Here is a 19,482-nt window from a genome sequence, read left to right as displayed (position 1 = left end):
GATAGGTTGTATTTTGAGAGAAGATTTAAGGATTTTGGGCTTTTGTTTCCCCTGAAGATTGTGAACAGAACGACAGTAAAATGTATTTTAGTCTTCTAAAAAGGGTACTTTTAGAAGATTAACCTGGTAATAGCGTGAAAGAATTAATTCAGGGGGAAAAAATTAGGCGTTTACTTCAATGTAACAGTAATTCAATAGTTATTAAGGGTTGATAACAGTGGAAATTTCAAAATGAAATGCTTAAAATGTTATCTGAAAGATGCTGTGTGTAATTCCTATGGTCCGGGTAAATAAAGAATTGTCCATATTAAAGATTTCACATATCGTCCATATTAAAATTGCCTATATCAAGTTTTTTTAAGGCGAGTAGCTCATTATTCCAGGAGTTTTCAACTCCCTAACGCAAGAGCTCGGGAGAAGGGCAGGAGCCAGAGGCGGTGGGCGGGCTCCCCGACCCGAGGAGGCTTGTGCAGGGCGGGGACGCCGACAGCCTCGGGGTATCGCGAGAGTTGGGCGGGCCGAGCACTCGCAGCAGTCGGTTCCCCACCTCCCGGGAGGAGCCGTGGGCCCTGGGCTCTCCAAATTCTGAGCTCTCATCATGGCGGCGGCGGCGGCAGCGGCTGCCGTCGGGGGGCCGCAGCCGCCCCAGCCCGAGCTGCCCGGTCCCGTGCCGGCTCTGGATAAGGCGGCCACTGCCGCGCACCTGAAGGCGGCTCTCAGCCGGCCGGACAACCGGGCTGGCGCCGAGGAGCTGCAGGCGCTGCTGGAGCGGGTGCTGAGCGCCGAGCGGCCGCTGATTGCGGCCGCTGACGGCGAGGAGGCTGCAGCAGCAGGCGGTGGGGGCGGCCCGGCCGCGGCCGAGGAGGAAGCTCTGGAGTGGTGCAAGTGCCTTCTGGCGGGCGGCGGGGGCTACGACGAGTTCTGCGCGGCGGTCCGGGCCTACGACCCCGCGGCGCTCTGCGGCCTGGTCTGGACGGCTAACTTCGTGGCCTACCGCTGCCGGACGTGCGGCATCTCCCCCTGCATGTCGCTGTGCGCCGAGTGCTTCCACCAGGGTGACCACACCGGGCACGACTTCAACATGTTCCGCAGCCAGGCCGGGGGTGCCTGCGACTGCGGGGACAGCAATGTGATGCGGGAGAGTGGGTGAGTGGGGCCCTTCCGCGGGCCTGGGGCAGCGGGGTCGGCCTGGCCGAGGTCTGGGGAGGCCTGGGGAGGCCTGGGGGCGGCGGCTGGGAGCCGGTCCTGAGCTGTCAGGGGAACAGAGGGGAGGGTGCAGCCACATGGGGAGGGAGGTGACTGAGCTGTCAGAGGCGGGAAGGCATGGGGAGAAGGGGAGAGCCGAGAGCAGGTTTAGGGGAGAGACTGTGAATTTTCGGGGAAGCCAGGGCAAACGAGAGATAACGAGAAAAGAGCCGGTGTGGAGGGTAGAAGGGGAGGGAGGAGGAAAGGATCCTTGGGGAATCTGGTGTAGAGCTGTCGGTTGTGTACTTGTTGGGAAAGGCTTTAAGGCTGCCTGGTTTTTGGGAAGACACTGCTGATCAGGTTTAGATTGGCTGGAAGGGAGATGGTATTGGGGGACTCTATTGGCTCGCAGGATGATGAGAATCGGGAAGGTGGTCTTCAATTGCAGGGGAGGACAACTTGGGGTAAAAGGATCTCTGAACTGTCAGTGTGTCTGTCAGTGTGAGGGAAGGAGCTCTAGAGCTGATGGGAGTTGAGGGAGGAGGGAGGAGGGAAGGGGAGGGGCCTGAGTGAAAAGTGATTGTTGAGCTGTCAGTGGAGTGTTTGGTGTGCCGGAATGACATCTAGAATTGGGCTACAGAGCAATCAGTTATAGAATTTCCTCCATACCAAAAAAACAAGCAAAACACTGAGCCAATTAGCAATCACGTGTTAAAAGGGGCACTTTATTCACTACTAATATGTGAACCTCTGTCAGAAAGGAGACAGTCAACAAATGCTTTTTCGATGGGAGGGAATATCAGTGTGTTGGAATTTAGGACAAAAGACTTCAGAGACTGCAGTGAATTAAAGAGTGCATGTACTGTCTTGGCTTGGGCATGATAATGATAATGTCTGGGAAAGTCTTGGGAAAAGAAAAAACTAAGTGAAAGAGGGGATTTTGGCTGGGCAGTAGTTGAAAGGATGTTAGCAAATCCAGTTATTCAAGTTTTTAAGTTTTCAGGTCTTATAATTTATGATAGAGCATAAATGCTTTAGAAGTAGTTACTACTTTGTTGTTCTTTGGAATACTAGTAGGTTACTGTAACTCCAGGATGTTTGTATCTACCAAGCAAGGCTCCTAGGATATTAAAAATGAGCAAGACAATGACCTACCCCTAAGCAGCTTGCTTGCCCTAGAGTATAAAATGATAAATTCCTTAAATAATCTGGGAGTTGGAGGAGGTTTCTATGCAAAGGAAGTAAGAGCCTTCAGAAAGGAGGTATTTTGAGCTTCCTAACAACAACCCACTACTACTGATGCTAACAATAGCAACAGTAGTAATTGCATCTAATATTTGACAGCTTGTATGTGTGACCCTTAAAAAGTACTTTTAAAAATTAATGTTTGAATAGTTAAAAAGTTCATAAAGTTAAAACAAAAAAAAGTTAAGTGATACTAGTTTGAAGTTTCTTTTACATTCTGTCTCCTTGCTACTGTTACTAATTTCCCTTAGTGCAGAAACAAACAAGGATGACTATTTTATTTTGATTTTTCAGTCTCTTTTTAAGCAAAAAGTAACATATACACTGTTCTACACATCTTAAATTTTCACTTACCTAAGAGGTCGTTTCATGTCAGCAAATCAGTGTATTGTTTTTTACAGAAGAGTCTGTTTTACAGTGTTCCATGTCATGAATTTGCCATTCTTTATTTAATCATCACTTTTGATGGACATTGGGTTTCCGGTATGAATAAAAAATCCTGATATATCTCTCTTTTCACACCTTTGCTAGAATGGCAATGGGATGAAATTCTCAAAAGTGGGATTTCCAAATTGTGTTCCATTAAGGCTTAGTACTAAGAGTATGAGACTCCCTGTTTTCCAACAGCCTCATCAACAGAGTGTTATTAAAGCTTTGGATTTTTATCCATTTGTCTGGTAAACAGTGGTTAGGTATTAACTGCTTTACATGGTTTAATTTAACTCATTTAATCTTCAGCAACATTCAGATTGTTACTGTTATTATCCCCATTGTAAAGAAGAGGAAAGTTTTAAAATCTTACTCTGGATTCCACAGGTAAATTAGCTAGGCATGCTCCTTCTAGAGCCTGATAGCTCAATGCTTCTCTCCACTGGTTCTACAAATAGGGTTCTTACTGGGATCTCTGTTTAATACTGTGTCTTTTCTTTTTCTCCCCCCCCATTCCCCCTTCATATGCCATTCTTATTTGGGCCTTTGATTCTTTTTCTTTTTAAAAACTTAAAAAAATTTTTAATTTCAAAGCAGAGGAATTGGAATAATCCTTTACTGGTATTTAGACATTTTCACTTATTAGGGTAGGTTAACATTTAGGGGACATGAAAGTAGGAAATAATATTGATTCTTTCCTGAATTTTTGGTACACAGTGATAATTATCAGGTTGATCTGGATTAGATGCAAATCTGATTCCTAATTGTGATACTTTAGTGCAGAAGTGGAAATATCTCAGTGAGTTTCTTTAAAGTTACTCACACAGGTTTAGGGTATATGGGATATATATATAGTACACATCCTAATCTTACAGTATTTGCTTTCATTGACATCTCTTAGATTCTTATTTCTCCCTAGTCTGGCAACCCTCAATGAGTGGATATATAATATTTAAATAATTATTGCTGTCTATCTAAAATGCAGAGCAATTGTCTGTATGTGCCAGCAGTTGCCATTTCCAGTTTTCATTAAGGGCAGCAGTTGAACAATAAACAGTATTGTGGCTATGTGATTCTTATAAAAGTTTTACAACTCTTTGGGTTGGATAAAATAAGTCTGGGCTACATACCTATTCTACTGCCTCGAGAGACATAGGTAAGGTTAGCCAACACTGCAGGTTAAAAGGCTGCTTCTGGAACCTTTTTGGAACTGGAAATCAACAAATTTTAGTAGTGTTCCTGGTGGGCAAAGCTGAACTGGCCTGGCATGGACTGAATATATTTAACTTCTCTGTTTTTGATATTTCTTAAACTCCTTGTAGGTTGCTAAAGATTGAAGTTGTGTTGATTCTGGGATTCTTTTTTATTGTAACTGCCATAGAAGTTTGTAAATCCCGTTGTTCAGTACATTTTTAAGGCAGCATTCCATTTTTCCATGTATCTGCATTCTTTTAGCAAAAAGAGAAGAAATTGTGATGTGCCTTTTTCCATTTCTCAAGTGTTTGTGGTAAGGATGCTGTATGGTTGGAAATGGGGGAGAATCTTGGCTCTATCACAATGTGCATTACTATTTAATTTTCAAATTTGTAATTATAGGAATATGGGAGAGGATTCAGTTATTTTTGATTAGTAGTGTTTATATAATAACTGTGGTGGTACTAACAGGTATACAAACCAAAGGAAGAAAACAGTTACTGAGACTTCATACTGAGTCTGGGATGAGATCAAAGACTAAGGAAAATATACATTAATAACTGTATGTGTAACTGAGTAGATTTGCTGCTACTGAGTAAGTGCAATCATTGTCATAAATGGTTGATGGATAGATGAGCTATAAAAAAATAGTAATGGAAAATCTGAAATAATGTATGACTGTTTTGGGGATCTGGTGGTACTAACCAGAATTAGAATTTTAAACATTTAGTTCCCAAAGTTTGATGCAGAGGATGATCATTTTCATGTTCTATCCTGTATTATAGTTTTTTTTTTGTCTTCTTGGTTGTTCTTCCTTACAGATTCTGAGCTTCTTAAAAAAATATGAACCTCAGCTTGCTATTAATGAGCTTCTAGCATAGTCAAGCACTTGGTAGGTGCTTGGTAAATACTTAATTGCATTGGATAAAATAGTGGCTGTTATATCTGAAAATTTGCCCTAAGATGACATTGGTTTAGTATTCAGGAGGTGGCATTGATTAAATCCATAGCCTCTTTTCTCAGAGTGCTCAGAGATAATTCTTTCTTTTCTAATTTCAAAAGTAATACTTATTGTTTATTACATAAAAATAAGTGGACAGAGTAAAAAGTTCCTCTTCCTCCATCTTACTCCTCAGTGAGATTTTTCCCTTTCCTATAGGCTTATACATTTAAAGATGTTAGTTATAATTGACTCAGCGTTTCTTGATGTTTTATTGAGGGAGGTTTTTAGGATATTCGGTCTTTGGCAATGCTAGAAATGGAAACAGTGAATGTTTGGTTGAAAATGTCATACTCTTCTGTACCTTGTTTTTTTCCCTTTAATGTACTTATTGGACACTGTCTCTTATTAGTACACATAGAACTCTCTCATTTTCTTTTTTAAAGTTAAATAATATTTCATTGTATTTTCATATGTTTATATTTTGCTGTAATTTATGCAGTCATTTACCTATTGATAGGCATTTTTTGAATTGTTTCCAGTCTTGGGCTATTATAATCATTGTTGCAGTCAGTATGCTGTATACACTTTTGTGTGTATATGTGTGAGCATATGTGTGAGGATAAATTCCCAGAAATTATAAGTTGGTTTTAAACTTTGATGAAGCCCTTCAAAGAAATTAGTTTACACTCCACCAGTAATGTGTGAAAGGGCATGTTTCTCTATGTCCTGGACAATATATATGTATTTATCAGTATTTCTAATTTTTGTTAATATGTTAAATAAGAAATGATAACCTGTTTCATCTATTTCCTCTCCCCCCACAGGTCTTTCTTCCCAAATGGAGTTTTGGAAGCAAATATCAGATATCTTATAATGTAATTTATAAATATTTGAGTATGTATCTCAGTAAAAAGATGTGAACTCTTAAAAATAAAACATAACTCAAATGTCCATTGACAGATGAGTACATAAAATATGGTATATACATAAGATAGATATTATTCAGCCTTTAAAAGGAATGACATTCAGACACATGCTATAAGTAATTGATGAACCTTGAAGACATTATGCTAAGTGAAATAAACCAGACATAAAGGGCAAATGTTATATAATTCTGTTTATATGACATATTTGCAGTAGTTTAATTAATAGAGATAGAAAGTAGAATGGTGGCTGCCAGGGGCTGAGGAGAGGGTGGATGGGGAATTATTTAATGGGTACAGAGTTTCAGTTTGGGAAGATGAAAAAGTTCTTGAAGTGGATGGTGGTGATGGTTGCACAAGAATGTGAATGTACTTAAGGCCACTGAACTGTACAATTAAAATGGTTAAATGGTAAGTTTTATGTTGTGTATATTTTGACCACAATTAAGGGATAATCACACTACCATTATCACACCTAGAACATTTCTTAATGTTTTCAAATATCCAGTGAATATTCAGATTTTCCCAGTTGTCTCATAAATGATTTCTTAGGGTTTATTTGGAATTAGAATTCAAACAAGGTTCTCATATTGTATTTAGTTGTTATATCTCTTAGGACTCTTAATTTTTAGTGTCCCCTGCCACCTTCTTTTCTTCTTGCAGTTTATTAGTTGAAGAAACCTACCTTCTGGGTTTACTGTTTGCATCTCTGTGGTGATTAACTTGTTTCTCTGCCCTTTATTTCCTTTAAACCAGTAGTTGGATCTAGAGTCTTGATCAAATTTTAGATTCTATTTTTTTTGGCAAAAAGACTTTATAATGGTGTTTTATACTTCCTGTGGCATTTTAAAAATTAAAGTGTCATTGTTATACAATCTTATGATGGTTTCAAATACACAACATAGTCTTTCAGCATTTACCCATATTATCAAGTCCTCACCCCCTCCAGTGTGGTCACAGTCTATCACTGTAGTAAGATATTACAGAATAATTACCTATAGTCTCTGTGCTGTGCTACTGTCCCCATGACCAACCTATATTGTGATTGTGAATTATTGTTCCCCTTAATCCCCTTCCCCTTTCCTACTCACCCTCCCCAACCCTTCCTCTTATGAGTTCTGGGATTCTTTTTTATTGTAACTGCCATAGACGTTTGTAAATCCCATTGTTCAGTCCCTCCCCTAATGAGGCTTATGAGTTCTTTATACATTTTGGATGTTAACCCCTTATCAGATATGTCATTTACAAATATATTCTCCCGTACTGTAAGATGCCTTTTTGTTCTGCTGGTGTCCTTTGTTGTACAGACTCTTCTTACTTTGATGTAGTCCCACTTGTTCATTTTGATTTTGTTTCCCTTGCCTGAGAAGATATGTTCAGGAGAAAGTTGTTCATGTTTATATTCAAGAGATTTTTGCCTGTTTTCTTCAATGAGTTTTATGGTTTCTTAACTTACATTCAGGTCTTTGGCCCATATCCAGTTTACTTTCTTGTATGGAGTTAGACAATAATCCAGTTTCATTCTCTTACATGTAGTTGTCCAGTTTTCCCAGCACCAGTTGTTGAAGAGGCTATCTTTTCTCCATTGTGTATTCGTAGCTCCTTTATTGTATATTAATTGACCATATATGCGTGGGTTTATATCTGGGCTCTCTATTCTGTCCCATTGATCTGTAGGTCTGTTCTTGTGCCTGGACCAAATTGTTGTTATTACTGTGGCTTTGTAGTAGAGTCTTCTCAGAATTTTTTGTTCTATTTTTTAAGTTCTTTGGGAAATAAACATATTGCTTATTGTGTCTTCTGACACTCTTGATGGATTCTTTGTGTTTTGAAATTTGAAATATAAGCTCTTCTTTAGTGTTCGTATCTCTAGATAGAGTGGAATAGGAATGGAATAGGGTGGAATGCTTTTTCTGTGAGAAATACCTTGTGATTTGGGTTTCAAAAACCTCTTAGAATGGTTTTCTGCCAGCAGTCATAACACTGACTTAGTGCCAATTTAAAAATTAATTTCTTCTGCCTTGGGTAGTTCCAATATCATACAAGTAATTTAAATTTAAACTGCAAACTTGCATGAAGCCTAGATTTGGTGTTTTGACTTCTGAAGGGAATTTTAACCCTTATGCATTGTTCAGGTATAGATACCCTGCTTGTAGTTTATTTTATTGGGACAGGTGGGGAAAATTTAAGAACCTCTGGAAATCTAACCTATAATGATGGGAAGAGATTCCAAGAATACTGGTTTGTTAGAATATATTATTATAATCTAATTCATTCATTAGGATATTTTTCATTGTCAGAAAATTCTAGTTAGCTTAGCAGTCATTGATAGAAAACACCTTATAGAAAACAGTTTTTGACAGGAAAACTTTGGTCTTGGTAATTTTAGTTTAGAATTTGTGAGGACATACCTACCATGTGTTGATTGTATCTCCAACATTTGTTAGCTTTGTCCTTGGGTAAATCATTTAATTTTCCTAGGTTGTAGTTTTCTTACATGTAAAATGGGATTGTATTTGACCTATTCCAATTAAAAAAAATTTAACTGAGATACCACACACTATGTATGTGGAATGGTACTATTCCCATTTTATGTGATTGCCCAGGAATCTGAATCATACTGGCATACCATATTAATATTCCATTATACTGATGCTCTTGTGGACATAACTGTAAGAAGGAAAGCCTTTTATCAGAGCATTGGGTAAATGCTTGACCAAGGCAAGTGCATATGATTTGAGGGCAACTTTTAGAATAGCTTTATTGACACATAAATAATTTACAATAAGCTGCACACATTTCAAATGCAGTGTTTTTTTCACATATGTATATAGCTGTAAAACTATCACCACAATCAGGACAGTAAGCATAGCAACCATCCCTAAATGTGTCACTATGTCTTTTTGTAATCCCTACCTCCCATTTTTTCCTGTGCCACTTTGCCCAGCAACTGATGGTCTATATTATGTTGCTATAGATTAATTTGCATTTCTAGAATTTTATGTAAGTGCACTTACTCAACAAGTTTTTTTTTATCTGTTTTTGATGTGGTGTCTCACTCAGCATAATTATTATGAGATTCATTCATGTTGTTTTTCACTAGTTCATTCCTTTATTGCTAAGTAGTATTCTGCTATATGGATATACCACAATTGTTTATCTGTTCTTCTGGTTGGTGAACATTTGAGTTGTTTCCAGTTTTTGACTATTATTAATAGTAAATTACTATGAACATTAATATTTAAGTCTTTACATGGATATTAAGAAGTCTTTGGATACTTTGTTTCTGTTGGTATGTGTGTAGGTATATAGAGAATAAATCATATGGTAGATGCATGTTTAATTTTTAAAAATTCAGAACGATTTTTATCATAGTTTTTATATATATGTAAAATTTTGGCATTTGAATACTTCTTAATTGTATAATTCAGTGGCATTAATTACATAATATTTAACTTTTAAAGAAACTTCGAAGAAGTTTTCCATGTGGGTGTTCCAGTCTACATTCCTGCCAGCATTGTGTGAGAGTTCCAGTTCCTCTGCATCCTTGTTAACACTTCCCATTGTCAGTACTTAAAATTTTAGCAGTTCTAGTAGATGTGTAGTGGTATCATGTAGTATTAATTTGTATTTTCTTAGTGATTAATGATGTTTGGCAACTTTTCAAGTGCTTATTTGCTGTCCATATGTATCTCTTTGGTGAGGTGTTGGTTCAGTCTTTTGTCTGTTTTTCTCCTACTTGTTTATTTCTTTACAGTGATTAAGTTTTGATAGTTCTTTACTTATTGTGAATATAAGCCCTTTATCAGGTATGTGATTTGCAAATATTTTCTCCTGATCTGTGGCTTACCTATTAACAATATCTTCTGAAGACCAGAGGTTTTTAATTTTTGGGAAGTCTTAATTTATCAATGTGTTCACTTTTGCATCCTGCCTTTGGTGTTAGAGTTAAGAAGTATTTACCTAGCTCAACATCAAGATTTTCTTCTTGGAATTTTATAGCGTTAGGTCTTACATTTAGGCCTATGGTACATTTTGAATTAATTTTTTATATGTGGTATAAAGCATGGATAAAAGTTCATACTTTTGCCTATGAATATCCAGTTGTTGAAAAGCTTCATTGAATAGCTTTATGTCAAAACCTTTGTAAAAAATTGTCCATATATGTGTGGATGTGTTTCTGGACTTTTTATCTTTATGCCAATGGCAAACTGTCTTGATGACTAATAAGAATGTAGTGAAATCAGATAGTGTTAGCCTTCCAATTTTGTTATTTTTTATTTCAAAGTTATTGTGGGTGTTCTAGGGCCTTTGCATTTACATATGAATTTCAGAATAAGCCTGTCAGTTTCTATAAGAAAGTAAATCTGCTGGGATTGTGACTGGGATTGAGTTGAGCCTGTAGATCTACTTGGGGATAATTGACATCCTAACATTACTGTGAATCTTCCACTCTATAAGCATAGTAAATCTATTCATTTTTTTGGATCTTCCTTAATTTCTCTCAGCAGTGTTTGGTAGATTTCAGTGTAGAGGTCATGCATATTTATTTTAATGCCTAAGTATTTCATATTTTTATGCTATTAGAAATGGTAGTTTAAAATATTTCAGTTTCTGAATAATTACTGCTAGTAAGCAGAAATACAATTGAGTTTTGTATGCTGTTTTTGCATTTTGCAACCTCACTAAACTTACTTGTTCTAGGAACTTTTTATAGATCCCATTAGGTTTTCTATATAGATGAGCATGTTGAGTGGAATGAAGATAGTTTTACTTCTTCCTCTTAAATCTTAGTGCCCTCTCTTTCTTTCTTTTCTTTTTTTCCCTGATTGGATGGGGCAGAACCTCCAGCACAGTGATGAGCAGAAGTAGTGAATGTGGACATCCTTGTTTTGTTCCTAATATTAGGGGAGAATAAGTCTTTTGTTGTTAAGTATGACATTTACTGTAGGTGTTTTATAGATGCTCTTTATCAGATTGAGGAATTTAATATTCCTTGTTTTTTAAAATGAGGAATGGGTTCTTGGATTTTGTCAAATGTTTTTGTGCTCTATTGAGATTATTGTGTGATTTTCTTTTTTCAGTCTGTAGATACGGTGAATTACATGGAATAATTTTTGGATATTGAACCAGTGTTCTGTTCTTGGGATAAACTCTACTTGGTCATGATGTATTATTTTTTTTATATATTGTTGAATTCAAGTTGCTAGTATTTTTTTTATTAAGGTATCATTGATATACAATCTTAAGAAGGTTTCACATGAGCAACATTGTGGTTACAACATTCACCCATATTACCAAGTCCCACCCCCATACCCCATTGCAGTCACTGTCCATCAGCATAGTAAGATGCTACAGAGTTACTACGTTTCTTCTCTGTGCTATACTGCCTTCCCTGTGACCCCCTACATTATGTGTGCTAATCGTAATGCCCCTTATTCCTCTTCTCCCTCCCTTCCCATCCACACTCCCCAGGCCCTTTCCCTTTGGCAACTCTTAGTCCATTCTTGGGTTCTGTGAGTCTGCTGCTGTTTTGTTCCTTCAGTTTTTGCTTTGTTCTTATACTCCACAGATGAGTGAAATCATTTGGTAGTTGTCTTTCTCCTCTTGGCTTATTTCACTGAGCATCATACCCTCTAGTTCCATCCATGTTGTTGCAAATGGTAGGATTTGTTTTCTTCTTATAGCTGAATAATATTCCATTGTGTATATGTACCACATCTTCTTTATCCATTCATCTACTGATGAATGTCAAGGTGCTAGGATTTTGACATGAGGATTTTTGAATCTGTTCTCAAGAGGTATATTGGACTGTAGTTTTCTTCTTTTGTAATATCTTTGATTTTGGTGTTAGGGTAAAGCCACTTTCATAAAATGAGTTGGGAAGGGTTCCCTCTTCTTCTTTTTTAAGGGTTTGTGTAACATATAAAGTTATTTCTCCCTTAAATGTTTGGTAGAATTTGGCAGTGAAGCAATCTAGATTTGGAGCACTTACTGTTGGAACGTTTTTAAGTACAAATTCAATGTCTTTAATGACTTAGTAGTTATTAAGGTAACCTTTTTTCTGGTGTGAGAAAGTTCAAGGGATTTGTCCATTTCATCTAAGTTAAATTTATGGACAAAATTTGTAATATTTTATTGTTCTTTCAGTGTCTGTAGGGTATGTAGTGATACCTTCTTTTTCAGTCCTTTATGGCTGTGGTTGCTTTTTTCAAGAAACCAGGATTTGGTTTTATTGATTTTTCTGTTTTTTTTTTCTTTCAGTTCTTAATTTCACTGATTTGTGTTCTTTGTTATTTTTCCCCCTTTTTTTGCTTTCAGTTTGTGATCTCTTTCTGGTTTCTTGTGGTAGCACTTTAGATCATTGACTTATGACCTTTCCTCTTTTCTAATGTAAGCATTTAATGATACAAATTTTCCTCAAAGCACAGTTTTATAGGCATCCCACAAATATTGACATTTTTACTTTTATTCAGTTCAAAATGTTTTGTGTGATTTTCTCTTTGACTCATGACTTAGAAGTTTTGGAGATTTTTCGGGTTATGTCTATTAGTAATTTCTAGTTTAATTCTGATATTGGCAGAGAACATACTTACATCAGTTCATTTAAAATTCTTAAGGGTTTCTTTCTTTTTCTTTTTTTAAGGTTTCCTTGATAGCCCAGAATATGGTCTGTCTTGGTGAATGTTACATGTGAACTTAAGAAAAGTATTCTGTTTTTGGCTGTAGTGTTTTATAAATATCAGTTTTGTCAAATTGGTTGATAGTATTATTTAGGTCTTTTACATTTTTACTGATTTTTCCATCTACTGTTCTTTAATTACTGAGAGAGAAGTCTCCAGATATAATTGTGGATTTTCTTTCTCCTTGCAGTTGTCACTTTTTGGTTCTTGTATTCTGAAGTTTTCTTTTTAGGTGCATACTTAGGATTGTTATGTCTTGGTGAATTAACTCCTTTATCAATATGCAATGTCCTCTTTATCCCTAGTAATATTCCTTGTTGAAAGTTTGCTTTGTCTGATTAATGTAGTCACATGAATTTCTTTTTATTAGTATCAGCTTGGTATATGTTTTAAAAGTCTTTTTCCTTTTAAACAATTTGTGTCTTTTTATTTAAGGCTCATTTCTTACAGCCCATTGATCTTCTTGGGCCTTTTTAAAGAAATTCAATCAGATACTCTCTAACAGTGGTATTTAGACCTACATTTAAAATATTTCCATTTTATCTCCTTTGTTGGTTTATTAGCTTGTTATTTTACCTGATTGCTTTATGGTTCATAATATATGTAACTTTTCAGTCTGTAATAATACTTTTTCATGTGTAGTATAATTGTTTATGTATATGTAGTATAATTATAGTTTCTGTTTTTCTTTCCCAGCGTTTATCCTATTGTCATAAATTGAATTCTTTTTTATTATTATTTTAATTCATTTTGTTATCATTCATCTACAATTACATGAAGAACATTATGTTTACTATACTCCCCCCTTCTCCAAGTCCCCCCGACAAACCCCATTACAATCACTGTCCATCAGCGTAGTAAGATGCTGTAGAATCACTTCTTGTCTTCTCTGTGTTGCACATCCCTCCCTATGCTCCCCTCCACATTATACATGCTAATTGTAAGGCCCCCTTTCTTTTTCCCTGCCCTTATCCCTCCCTTCCCATCCATCCTCCCAAGTCCCTTTCCCTTTGGAAACTGTTAGTCCATTCTTGGGTTCTGTGATTCTGCTGCTGTTTGTTTTTTTAATTTTGTTATCATTAATCTACAGTTACATCAAGAACATTATGTTTACTAGGGTCGCCCCTTCACCAAGTCCCCCCTGACAAACCCCATTACAGTCACTGTCCATCAGTGTAGTAAGATGTTGTAGAATCACTACTTGTCTTCTCTGTGTTGCACAGCCCTCCCCATTCCTACACCCCACATTATACATGCTAATTGTAATACCCCCTTTCTTCTTCCCCGCCCTTATCTCTCCCTTCCCTCCCATTTTCCCCAGTCCCTTTCCCTTTGGTAATTATTAGTCCATTCTTGGGTTCTGTGATTCTGCTGCTGTTTTGTTCCTTCAGTTTTTCTTTGTTCTTATACTACACATATGAGTGAAATCATTCGGAACTTGTCTTTCTACACCTGGCTTATTTCACTGAGCATAATACCCTCTAGCTCCATCAGTGGTGTTGCAAATTGTAGGATTTGTTTTCTTCTTATGGATGAATAATAATTCCATTGTGTATATGTACCACATCCTCTATATCCATTCATGTACTGATGGACATTTAGGTTGCTTCCATTTCTTGGCTATTGTAAATAGTGCTGTGATAAATATAGGGGTGCATCTGTCTTTTTCAACCTGGACTGCTGCATTCTTAGGGTAAATTCCTAGAAGTGGAATTCCTGGGTCAAATGGTATCTCTATTTTGAGCTTTTTGATGAACCTCCATACTGCTTTCCACAATGATTGAACTAATTTACATTCCCATCAGCAGTGTAGGAGGGTTCCCCTTTCTCCACAACCTCGCCAACATTTGTTGTTGTTTGTCTTTTGGATGGTGGCAATCCTTACTGGTATGATGTGATATATCATTGTGGTTTCAATTTGCATTTCTCTGATGACTAGCGATGTGGATCATCTTTTCATGTGTCTATTGGCCATCTGATTTCTTCTTTGGAGAAGTGTCTGTTAAGTTCCTCTGCACATCTTTTTTGTTTTTTGTGTTTCTTTTTGTTTTTTTTTTAAGAGGGCATCTCTCATATTTATTGATTAAATGGTTATTAACAACAATAAAATTCTGTATAGGGGAGTCAATGCACAATCATTAATCAACCCCAAGCCTAATTCTGAACAGTCTCCAATCTTCTGAAGCATAAAGAACAAGTTCTTACATGGTGAACAAGTTCTTACATAGTGAATAAGTTCTTACATGGTGAACAGTGCAAGGAGAGTCATATCAGAGAAACTTTCGGTTTTGATCAAGCATAATGAACTATAAACAATCAAGTCAGATATGATTATACATTTGATTTTTATACTTGATTCATATGTGAATCCCACATTTCTCCCTTGTTTTTTTTTAATAAAATGCTGAAATGGTAGGTAGATGCAAGATAAAGGTAGAAAACATAATTTAGTGCTGTAAGAGGGCAAATGTAGATGATCAGGTCTGTGCATATAGCCTAAGTATGGTTATTGTAAATAACCTAAGTATTTACAATTACAAAAAAGATCGTAAAATATAAGCAGGCATGAGAAAGCAAGGAAATTCAAATGAATGTTAAAAATAATATACAAAAACTACTAATAAAGCCAGCAAAATATGGTAATGGCTATCATCTTTTGGAAGGATATATTTTACATGTACAGGTTAAAAGAAAATCTTGTTTCTGCTACACTCAGAACACTTCTGACACCAATGTATGGGCTTTTTTCTAAAGAAGAAATACAGATGGTCAACAGGCACATGAAAAGATGCTCCACATCACTAATTACCAGGGAAATGCAAATCAAAACCACAATGAAATATCATCTCACACCAGTTAGAATAGTCATTAGCCAAAAGCCAAGAAAGAACAAGTCCTGGCAAGGATGTGGAGAAAGGGGAACAAGCTAGACAAGGGCAACAAAACATCCACGGATGCAGAAGATTTCTCTCAAAATGGGGGGTGAGGTTCTAAGCCTCACCTCTATTGGTCCCCAATTTCTCTCTTGATGGCCCCCCTGCGACTGTGCCTGTCTTAGGTTGTTCCTCCCTTGAGGAATCTTACCTGTCTCTGGCTAACCAGCCGTGTTCTCGGGCCATACAGGGAAATGTAAAGTTGGTAAGTGAGAGAGACGCAATATTCTTTGAAAAGGTTAGCTTTTTACTTCTTTGCAGATTTATGCCCTGTGGCTTCTATGCCCAGCATTTGTCTTGAGTTATTTTTACCACTTGGAATAATTATGATACTCAGTAATTTTCTATATGAGGCACAAATTCTTCTAAAGGGTTGTAATTAGGAAGGAAGAAGAAAAGCCATAGAAGTAGCAGAAGATTGATTATTTCTTTGACATAACTTCTTGTAGAGTAACATAAGCATGTATAGGTTTTAACAAACTACTAATTAAATTGTGTACACACATTAACAGAATAGGAATACAGATACATAACAAAAGCAGACCCACAATTACCAGCCATATCCAGTGAAACCAAGAAAACCAGTTAGGTACCCTGGGCATTTGTGAAAACTTATCAATAGTATGATGGATATTGTCTAACTGAATTTGAATAGTATGAGAAAAATCAGACAAATTAAAACAACACATTCCTGGAAACTGTTTACATCCCATATGTTCTTTTAATAGTAGATAGTCTATAGTCGCACTATTTTGGAGCACTGCAACTTGCACTTCTCCTAATTCTTGGTTGAGTTCCGACAATATAGATTCAGTCAAATTTGTTGTTTTACTGTATGCACAGGCCAGCTTAGATATCTCCTTCTTCATTCCAATGGCAAGTCCAAGAACTGGTGGGATGAATGGAGCTACAACTGCAACAGCGCCAGGATCTTTGTTGAAGATTTTTGATGATCATCTTCTGGAATGACTCTTCCAGAGGATGTTGATGTTGGAAGTTCTTCTTCATATCGTATCTTAATTTGTTTTCTGTGTAGCCAAATTAAGCTTTGATCCTCTGTATAAACACAAACAAACCCTTTGCCCACACTTTGATATGACCTTTATACCATTGTGAAGAACCTATTGGTGATCACCACACAGGAACTTTTTTTTTTAAGGGAAAGAAATATTATCAGAAAAATGTACTTCCATAGCTGATCATCTGACACCTCCCTATGCAGGGTGCTGGGTTCTCGCAGGTGTGGATGTAGTCTGGCTGTTGTCCTGTGTCTTCTGGTCTCTCTTTTAGGAAGAGTTGTCTTTGTTGTATTTTCAAAAATATATGTGGTTTTGGGAGGAGATTTCTGCTGCTCTACTCATGCCACCATCTTGCTCCACCCCCACTCTGCACATTTTTTAATTGGATTATTTGCTTTTTGTTTGTTGAGGTGCATGAGCTCTTTATATATTTTTGATGTCAACCCTTTATCAGATCTGTCATTTATGAATATATTCTTCCATACTGTAGGGTACCTTTCGTTCTATTGATGGTGTCCTTTGCTGTACAGAAGCTTTACAGCTTGATATAGTCCCACTTGTTCATTTTTGCTTCTGTTTCCCTTGCCCAGGGAGATATGTTCATGAAGAAGTCGCTAATATTTATGTCCAAAAGATTTTGCTTTTATTTTTTTCTAAAAGTTTTATGGTTTCATGACTTACATTCAGGTCTTTTAGAGAAGGGGCCCAAAAGTATTCTCTTCTGCTTTCATGGGTAGAGTTTCCTGAAAACATGTAATGTCAGGATTCTCAATGTTTAAGTTAGGCACATTTAGCTTGTTTTTTTTTTAAGGTTAGTCAGTCACTGGTTACGTGAGAATTTCATGGTATATCTCACTCCATCCTTTTACTTTTAAACAAATATATCTTAAACTTAAATATATTTATATATATTATATGTAATTATGTATGTTTTATACTTATTTAAAGTGTATTTCCTTAACTAGGCTTATTGTGGTGATCATTTCACAATATATACAAATACCAAATTATTGTGTTGTACATATGAAACTAATATAATGTTATCTGTCAGTTATCTCAAAAAAAAGGTCCATTTGTTATAGAGAGGATATATTTAGATTGTGTTTTTTCAATCCACTCTGAAAATCTCTGTCTTTTAATTGGCATGCTTATACTATTCACATTTATTGTAATTCTTGATATGGTTTCATTAATATCCACTGTCCTGCTGATTTTCTGTTTTGAATTACTTTTTTTATACTTCTTCCCATACAGCAGTCTTTGAGGTAGGTATTTTTGTTCTTATTTTATGGGGGAGGAAGTCAAGGATAAGAGTAAGTCTTAATGAGTAGTAACTGTCATAGCTAAGGTATAGTTCGAAATTGGAGTCTGTTGAATAAATACTGTTTTGAAATGGCAACTACTCTTCTGCTTACTGATTTGCCATTTGTCCTAAGACTGTTTCTCAGAGGTGCTCCTATTGCCAGTAATGTTCCCTCTATAATGATTTTTTCCTGCTTATTATGGCGAGAGGGCACTGTGGTTTAATCCCTCTAGGCCTTAGGCTACCCATTTGTAAATGCACACATGGAATTTTAATGCTAGAACACAGCTTGGAGATCATTTGCTACCAACTCTTCATTTTATAGTTGAGATGTACCTTAGATCTTTGAAGCAATGATTCAGATCTCTATTTTAAATACTTTCTTTACAGTCTCAGAACACTGGCTTCATTGATTAATGGATTCATTTGATTATGGATTAGGTAGACTTTTGCATTTTCTATTCTATGTCTGTATATCCTTCAGATTTTTCTTCAACATGGAGTTAGTAAACTGCCCAGGAATTAACTGCTTGTTTTTTTAAACAAAGTTTTTTATTGGAGTATACCACATTCATTTAATTACTTTGTTTATGGCTGCTTTCACTCTTCAAAGGCAGAATGGAATAGGTGCAACAAAAGCTGTATGATACTCTAAGCCTAAAATATTTGTTATCTGGCCCTTCAAGAAAAAATTGTTGGCTCATGTAATAGAGCTATAGATTTTTATAGAACTGTAAATGCCTTTTCTTTCTGAACTAATGAAAATTATTAGAAAACCTGTGAATAACTATTAAATAGAGATCTCACCAAAACCAAATACACTGAAAGAATGTGAATTTTCAATAGACATTGTTTGGCTTTAAATATTACTTTTCTCATATCATATACTAATGTAAACATACCTGACAATCACTTAACCACTTGAATTGTAGTTTGAAAGGTGAGAAGGAGTTACTTATGAATGAGTGAAAAAATAGTTCCACATTAGCTGATAGAAGAAACCTGGGGGGGAACAGGTTAGGTGAGCAGAGATCTGAGCTGGACAAGAGAGACACAGTTGAGAACTTCACATTGTGTTTAGCAATGACTCATTTACCATTGATGAGGGTTTATTATAAACTATAAGCACGGTATTTGTGTCAGCTGATTACAAAGATGTGCTGGTTCTGAAAATATAAAAACATTTTTTCCCCCTATAAACAGATTTACTTTCTTTGAAATATGCATGAATTTATGTGTGTTGTTTGCATGTATATGTATTTGTGTATAGGATAAGGAAGAGAAGGAAAAAGAAATCCGTTAAAAAATTGTGGTGTAAAGGTACCCTGAATGTTTACTTATTTTTATTTTATTTTCTAAAGAATAATAGAAAAAAATCTGTAAGTTAGTGTTCTTATTTATCTCTGAAATTATTATTTTAATGTGTTACCATGGTTTTGCTAATTACATTTCTAATCATTTACTCAATTTCCCATCTTGCATTTAGGTACTCTGAAAGAAAAGAGATTTAGGTTTTTATAAACCTGAACTTTAACACGTGATTAAAATCAACCCTTCTCATTGGGAAAGAGGGAAGTGTTGCCTTGCTGGGCTTATTTGGAATAATACTGAGTAGGGGCTTAACT

The 19,482-nt window shown here is 36.4% G+C and overlaps 1 protein-coding gene across 1 annotated transcript in view; it reads left to right on the top strand.

Annotated features, from left to right (window-relative positions):
- Positions 1–527: 527 nt before the first annotated feature.
- Positions 528–19,482, top strand: part of UBR3 (ubiquitin protein ligase E3 component n-recognin 3) — a 336,759-nt gene continuing 317,804 nt past the window's right edge. Inside the window, exon 1 of the mRNA XM_073218714.1 lies at positions 528–1,146. Coding sequence (XP_073074815.1) covers positions 599–1,146 — 548 coding nt within the window. The 5' untranslated portion in view covers positions 528–598. The remainder of the gene's footprint in view (positions 1,147–19,482) is intronic.

The sequence above is a fragment of the Manis javanica genome, chromosome 12, assembly GCF_040802235.1.
Source record: "Manis javanica isolate MJ-LG chromosome 12, MJ_LKY, whole genome shotgun sequence".
Classification (NCBI taxonomy): domain Eukaryota; kingdom Metazoa; phylum Chordata; class Mammalia; order Pholidota; family Manidae; genus Manis; species Manis javanica.
This window is presented reverse-complemented; position numbering and strand designations above follow the sequence as displayed.